Source organism: Arachis ipaensis, chromosome B10 (assembly GCF_000816755.2).
Source record: "Arachis ipaensis cultivar K30076 chromosome B10, Araip1.1, whole genome shotgun sequence".
NCBI lineage: Eukaryota > Viridiplantae > Streptophyta > Magnoliopsida > Fabales > Fabaceae > Arachis > Arachis ipaensis.
Genome location: NC_029794.2, coordinates 9,378,559 through 9,385,919, shown reverse-complemented (window position 1 = coordinate 9,385,919; position 7,361 = coordinate 9,378,559). Strand labels below are relative to the sequence as shown.

Here is a 7,361-nt window from a genome sequence, read left to right as displayed (position 1 = left end):
TATATTTATTCATAAAAAAAATTATGGAATTTAAGACCAATGCTTCTATATACATTGTGGTAGAAATTCACAAGTAATTGTTTTTATGTGAAATTGATAGATGAGAATTGTTAGTCTAACTATTTTCATTTATCAACTTCATATTATTACAAGAGTAAAGTATCGTTTTGTCCCCAATGTTTGGAGTAAGTCTCAAAGTTGTACCTAACGTTTTAATCGTTTTATTTAAGTCTCTAACGTTTTAAAATTTGCTCAATGTTGTCCTGCCGTTAGGGATCCGTTAACAGAATTGACGGCGGGACAAAATTGAGACGATTTTGAAACGTTAGGGACTTAAATAGAACGAAAACGTTGGGAACAAAAGCGATACATAGAAATAAATTTTAATTTTATCTTTCAATAATATCAATTTTTTAGTGTACATAGTATTCAATTATTTTTTAATCACATTTAAGTAAATTACACTTAATTGCATTACTTTCATTTTAAATAGATTTATTTTTTTTATAATTTTACACTTAAAGTTATAAGTTAATATAAAAATATAAAAAAATTTATTTAGAATGAAAGTAGTGTGATTAAGTATAATTTAATTAGATGAGATTAAAAAATAATTGAATATTATATACACTAAAAAATTAATATTATTGAAAGATAAAATTAAAATTTATTTTTATGTATCGTTTTTGTTCCCAATGTTTTCGTTCTATTTAAGTCCCTAATATTTCAAAATCGTCTTAATTTTGTCTTATCGTCAATTATGTTAATAACGGACCTTAACGGCAGGATAATATTGAGTCAATTTTAAAATGTTAAAGACTTAAATAGGACGATTGAAATTTTAGGGACAAATTTAAAACTTACCCTAATCGTTGAGGACAAAAACGATACTTTACTCTTATTATAATTGCACGTGAGTGTTTGCCAAATTCTACCTGTAAATTATAGCAATTAGCAAAGCATCAATCACCCTCGTAATTGACTCCATCACCACTCTTATTATGATATCCAAAATTATTGTTCATGCAGGGACTTCAAATGGTGCAAGACAACCATAGACTGAAACAGGTAATAACTGGTTTAAAAAATGGTGTTATTTAAAAACTTTTAAACCCAAGTAGTAGTTCAGGCCACGTTAATTATGCAGATAAAAAACAATAAATAAATATTAAGGAATCAATCAGAATGTGTGTTTTGACTGTTTTCTTTTTGATGAATTGTGTGTGTTTTAGATGAGAAGTCAAACAAACAGTCAAGGGCAATCATCAAAGTCAAACTCTGCTGAAGAGTCAGATAATCGTGATCATGGTGCTCCTAATCTCAACTTGGGGTTAGTTATGTCCAATAATTAGTTTACTTATTTTAAAGTAATTTATTTAGTGTTAGTTTGGATTGATTTTTTTAATAAAAAAAGCAATTTTTTTAATAAAATTAAAAAATAAAAATAAAAAAATAAATATTTTTTTCAAAAGCCAATCTAACATATGTTAATTCCACCTTTACTTGAAAAGCAAAAGTAACTTCTTATTGTCATGGTTTGTTATTCTGTAGAGTGTATTTAAGCACGTGTATTTTACTTCACAATAAGTAGTTAGTTAGATAACAGTTTAGCACGTATATCTTATTATACAGTTAGTTTAATCAATGAGTGATGAATCGTTTTTCATTGTTCACTTTAGTAGTATATAAAATAGGGGTAGTGGTAGGTAACCAAAAAATAATGTATAATATAGATAGATAAGGTTAAGGAGACAATAATTTAAAATTATTTTATTTAATTTAATATTTATATAATTTTGTTTATGAAATACTCATAATTACACATTTATTATACCTAATATTAGGTACTTATTTTAGTATTAATTACTGAATGCAAACAAAAGTTAAAAAAAAAAAAGTTATGACTACATAGTAATATTTTTGCGAGTTAAAGAAGCTCATCCATAATTTCAACTATAATTTGTTGCAGGCTTCCGATGTTCAAATGAAATGAAACCGTAAAAAGTTAATTTTGGAGAAGCGCAGTTGTGTTCTCTTTCATTATTAGCTCAAATAATATCCTTATTAGTATTAAGTAGTAGTATGTATAATTGTAATTGTATATAATAATGGTGAATGATGATATACATGGTTATGATATTATCGATGATCACCAAAGATACTATTACGTAGCATAACAGGTTAATAATAAATTAATAACCATCTGACATGAGATGTCGACGCCAAAACAATACAATCGAATATTATTTAGATTTCTGTACTTATAAGCTTCTGTAATTGATATTTTGCGTAATAAATGGTGCATATAATTATCATGTCACAGTTGCATTAACCTTGATTCCTTTGGTGTAATTCCTCTGTTTTTGCTTCGTAATATATATTCTTAGCACTTGAATAATTTACAAGAATGATATAAGACCGCACACCAAAGGACATGCAACATGCATGGTTAGTGGTTACAGGCTTAAGAGTCAAAAGGTAACCATAAACCATTACAAGGTGCGTGTTATCCACTTCATAATACACCGTATTAACTAATATTTTGATTGTTCTATAAATTAAGGAGTAAAGTATCGTTTTTGTCCCAATGTGTGGGATAAATTCTATTTGTGTCTCTAACGTTTAAATCGTTCTATTTGTATCCTTAATTGTATTTAATGTGTTTTCTCAACCTACTCTCCTTTAGCTTAAATGATTCTATATGCATTATACAACATTTAAAAAATAACGATAAATAATATTATACATCCAAATTTTTTTATTAATAAAGTTTAATCAAGTTGGTTGTCTAACATAACAAAAATTAGTATTTAGATAATATTATTTTAAATTTTTTGTTTAATTTAGTTGGATCTAAATAAAAAAACTTAAATATATAATATTGTACTCAATAATGATCAGACATACTAATTACTAGTCCAAAATGTTAGTACTATTCCCTGTGATATAGCAAAAAATGACATAGCAAAAAATGATATACCAATTGTTACGATGGGTAACCGGAGATTAATGGGCTGGACTCGTTAGGTTGGTCCAATCGTCTGAGAAAAGAAGCCTCCGAGTGGATCTACATCTTCGGGCCTCCATCCGACTTGTAAGTGAGAGAGAATGGGGGTGGTACCTGCAAAGACACTCCGATACCTAAGTTAGCAAGGGTGTAAGCAGGTCTAGAGAGTATTGGGACTTAGTGATACCTGAGGGGTGTCAGTGTATTTATAGTGGTGAGCCAATAACCACCGTTGGAGTAGTTCCACCTTTTAAGGGGGATAACCGTCCCTTTATCTTAGGGAAGTTGGGATATGACTCCTAGAAGTGGGTTGAGAGATTTTAGGGGCAGTTACTTATTTGAATGAGTGTTATCTGCCAGCTAATATTTGTCCCCGACTTCTTTAGAGCAAGTCGTGGTAATAACCGACCTCTTGAGGGAAGGTCGGTGCAGAGTGAGGGTCAATCTTTTGGATTGGGCATCTCATTTGTTCCTGGATCTTGGCGTTGGGCCAGAGTATGAACAGTGTCCCTACTCGAGCCCAATCTCTTTTTAAGAGTTGGAGTCGAGTATCTCAACTCGGGTTTGTAACCGACCTGGTGAGGAACCGACGTGATTGTTTAGAACTAACGTGTTTTTAAATTTCTCAATAGTCGTGTCTAATCAAAACGTCGCGTTCGTTAGGAATTTGCATATTCATACGCGGAGATCAGTTACATTAGTAACGGTGCACCTCTTTAGTGACGGCCTCCGTTTTTACCATTATGCCCCTAACGTATTTATAAATACTTTCCCTCTCTTTCTTTATTTCGTTTATGAAAACCTTCGTATTTGTCTTCCTCATTCAAAAAGAAAAACTCTGTTCGCGAGGATTCATCCTTTTTCTAAGCCTTCACTGCCCCTATCCCTATTTCAAGCAAAGGTTAGTTCTTTTCTCTGCTCTCTTTTTTACAAAATGCTTTTGTTTGCATGTTTTCGTTTTGAGAGGAGGGTTGACTATAGGCTTAGTGACTCTGTTTTGTTTGAGGATTTGATCCCAGGCCCTTTAGAGTCCCTGCTTTTGATCCTTTTTCCTTTGTAGGTTTCGCTATTTTTTATATAGGGAGAAAATGTCTTCTCTAGAATTCCTTGCTCAGTGGGTGGATGTCACGGTTCTTGGGGAAGAACCTTTGATAGATACCGACTACATCACTGATCTTTGCACGCATCATAGGATCTGTGCACTTGATGAGGACGAGCCAAAATATGAACTGATTGCTGACAAATGAATTTTTGCCGGTATAGAAATTATCAAATGATCAATCGTAGTATAGTCTAAACCGACGCAAAATCCTTCATCAAACAAATCTACAATCTATATCCGAGAGTACTAGTCTCCCGAGTCGTTCTCCCTTGGAATTGCCAAAGTGTGCATCTTATTGATTTAGTAAGCCTTGTTGGAATTCCTTGAAGGTTTTAGCAAAGTAATGAGAAACAAACAATCAATTATCAAAAGACTAGGTGTTACCTACGGAGATCGGTCGGTCGACCTCCCCACACTTAAAACTTAGCACGGTCCTCCGTGCTAGAGGTTAGGCGCGGTTAGGCGCACTCGGCCGAGTGTGCCACATCTCCAATGCCATTGCTATCTCCGCTTGAAGTTGCGGTGGAGGTGGAGATATCGGGTTCCTCCATAGGTGGGGTGATTATGCTTAGAAACCTCTTCACATGAGCATAGCGGCGTTGATTACGCCTCTCATAACGGTCTAATTTGTTGTGAAGGTCCTCAAGGCGTTGGGCGGCCGATTTTTGTGATGTAGATGAAGTGGTAGCGTGGCCAGTTGGTGTGGGCAGTTCAATGTCCTTGGTGACTTCCGGAGGCTTGAGGCATCTCTTGGTCGGAATGATATCACCATCGACCGGTATTGAGGTTCGCCTATCTTTAGTCTCCCGGTTGACGCCGGCTTTCGCAACTAATGCCGTCACTAAAGCGGGGAATGGTAGATTTTCCTTGGCATGAATGCGCCCCATGGATTGACGGATGGCACGCGGAACGTCGACCGGTTTCTCGGTCAAGATGCACCATATCAATAAGGCAAGCTCGACGGTGATGGATGACCCATGTGTGCTCGGGAGCACGTAGTGAGCTAGAATTTGGGCCCATGCCGTGGCTTCTTGAGTGAGGTGGCGGACATCTAAGCCCTTGGGTCTTCGCTTTATGGTCCCCCGAATCCAATATGCGTCGGGTAAAGCAATGACGCGGAGGATCGCACTCTAATCGAATGCGCGGTCAACGCATGTAGCCAGGACTTCTTGGTAGGCGTCATATGCATCCGTTGACGGTTCAATCCCAAGGACTTCTCGGATGGTTTCCACGGTGACCGACACTTGTTTTTGGCGCACAAATATTGATGTGAGATGAGGTGAGTGGAAGTTGGAGTAGAATTCCACCACCCATGAGAGATTGGCCTCCTTCGGTTGCCTCAAGAGGAACCTCCATTGCCTCCGGTCAATGTGTGGCATCACAATCGGACTGAGGTGAGCCGGTAAGACTAGGAGGGGTTCCGGATGGTAATTCCTTTCAATCATTCTGGCGTAAACAAGTTCGCAGTAACGGTTGGAAAACTTGTTTGAATCCTTAGGAGGGTTGTCCTTCTCTAGAACGTCAACGGGGCCCTTGGTCTTCTTCAGGAGGGGCCTGGCCGTTAGTTCTTGGCGCACTTTATTGGAAGCTGGCTTCTTTAACATTCCATAATCCATTATTAATGATTATAGTGCATATTAATTGCAAGAAAATAAAGCAACACCATTCATCTATTCATGTAAGTGAGTTTGAGACCCAAATGCCCATGAAGAATTGGATTGAAAGAGAGGGGAGAGCAAAGACATCCCAAGGGAGTAACTAGAGAAAGAAGGAAGAGAGAAGAAAAAAGAAGAAAGAAGCTACCTAAAAGATGGTGCAACTAAATGAATAAGAACTACAAGAGATTAATGGACTAAGAGGGAGCCTAGTATAATACCTTGTGAGATGGAGAAGGATATGGGAGAAGAAGAGAAGTGAAGAGAAGTGGAATGAGAATGAAGGGATGAGTGTGCCCTTTTTTTTTTTTTTAAAGGAGGCGTCGATCACCGGCGCGTGCGCGCGCGGTGCGCGCTCGCGCAGGGGGCCGGTGGCTTAGTGTAAGCTTGAGAGTGGCTTAACTCTCTGTAGGATGTACTAGGAGGGCAGCAAGGCAATCGGCGCGGACGCGCCATGTGCGCGCATGCGCAGAGGGGTGGTTTTTCTAAATTTGCAAGTGTTTACACCATTTTTTTTTCTTTTTTTTTGACATTTCAAAACCCCCCCCCCATACAGCCACATAAGCACTATAGCAGGGCATTTTACTTGGTAAACTATCAATGAAGTCAACAAATGAAGGGGGGTTGTCATTAAAATCTAGCTAACAAACATGAAGTCAAGTGTCTATGTACAAATCTTAAAGGAAGATCTTACCATGGTGGGGTGTCTCCCACCTAGCACTTTTGTTTAACGTCCTTAAGTTGGACTTTCAGTAGCTTATAGTGCTTGTTCAAGAGTTGCATCCCTCAAGAGGAACACTTCAAATTCCTTGGCGTTCTTTCTTTGCTCACCATGATACAATTTGAGACGGTGCCCGTTTACCTTGAAGATGTCCGGGTTTGATGGGTGGCGCAGGTGGTAGACTCCATAAGGTTCTACTTTCTCCACTTGGTAGGGCCCATCCCACCTTGATCTAAGCTTTCCGGGTAGTAATCTTAACCTTGAATTGTAGAGAAGGACTAGGTCACCGGGTCGGAATTCTCTTCTCCTAATGTTCTTGTCATGGATGGCTTTCAACTTTTCCTTATAAAGTCTAGAGTTGTCGTAAGCTTCCAATCTCAAACATTCTAATTCTGCCAATTGAAGCTTTCTCTCTACTCCGGCCCCACCCAAGCTCATATTACACTCCTTTACGGCCCAATAAGCTTTGTGTTCAATCTCCACCGGTAAGTGACATGCTTTATCATATACAAGCCGGAAGGGGCTCATGCCAATGGGTGTCTTGTAAGCCGTTCGATAGGCCCACAGTGCATCGGAGAGTTTAATGCTCCAATCTTTCCTATTCGGCTTTACAATCCTTTCTAACACATGCTTGATTTCCCGGTTAGAAACTTCGGCTTGGCCGTTTGTCTGAGGGTGGTAAGCCGTGGCGACTTTGTGGATGATGCCATATTTTCTCATGAGGCCGTCTATTCTTTTGTTGTAAAAGTGGGATCCTTGGTCACTTATGATTGCTCTTGGGGCGCCAAAGCGACAAATGATATTGTTCCTCACAAAAGAATACACAACATTAGCGTCATCCGTTCGGGTGGGGATTGCCTCCACCCATTTTGACAC

The 7,361-nt window shown here is 37.8% G+C and overlaps 2 protein-coding genes across 3 annotated transcripts in view; one reads left to right on the top strand and one right to left on the bottom strand.

Moving 5' to 3' along the window:
* LOC107621758 (MADS-box transcription factor 55-like) overlaps positions 1 to 2,318 on the top strand; it is a 3,391-nt gene extending 1,073 nt beyond the window's left edge. For both annotated transcript variants that reach the window (XM_016323764.2, XM_016323763.2), the window contains 3 exons: positions 1,030 to 1,068; positions 1,233 to 1,330; positions 1,970 to 2,318. In XM_016323764.2, coding sequence (XP_016179250.1) covers positions 1,030 to 1,068; positions 1,233 to 1,330; positions 1,970 to 1,988 — 156 coding nt within the window. In that variant the 3' untranslated portion in view covers positions 1,989 to 2,318. The remainder of the gene's footprint in view (positions 1 to 1,029; positions 1,069 to 1,232; positions 1,331 to 1,969) is intronic.
* Positions 6,522 to 7,013, bottom strand: LOC107620085. Its single transcript, XM_016322304.1, has one exon. The coding sequence runs from the start codon at positions 7,011 to 7,013 to the stop codon at positions 6,522 to 6,524; it is 492 nt and encodes a 163-aa protein (XP_016177790.1).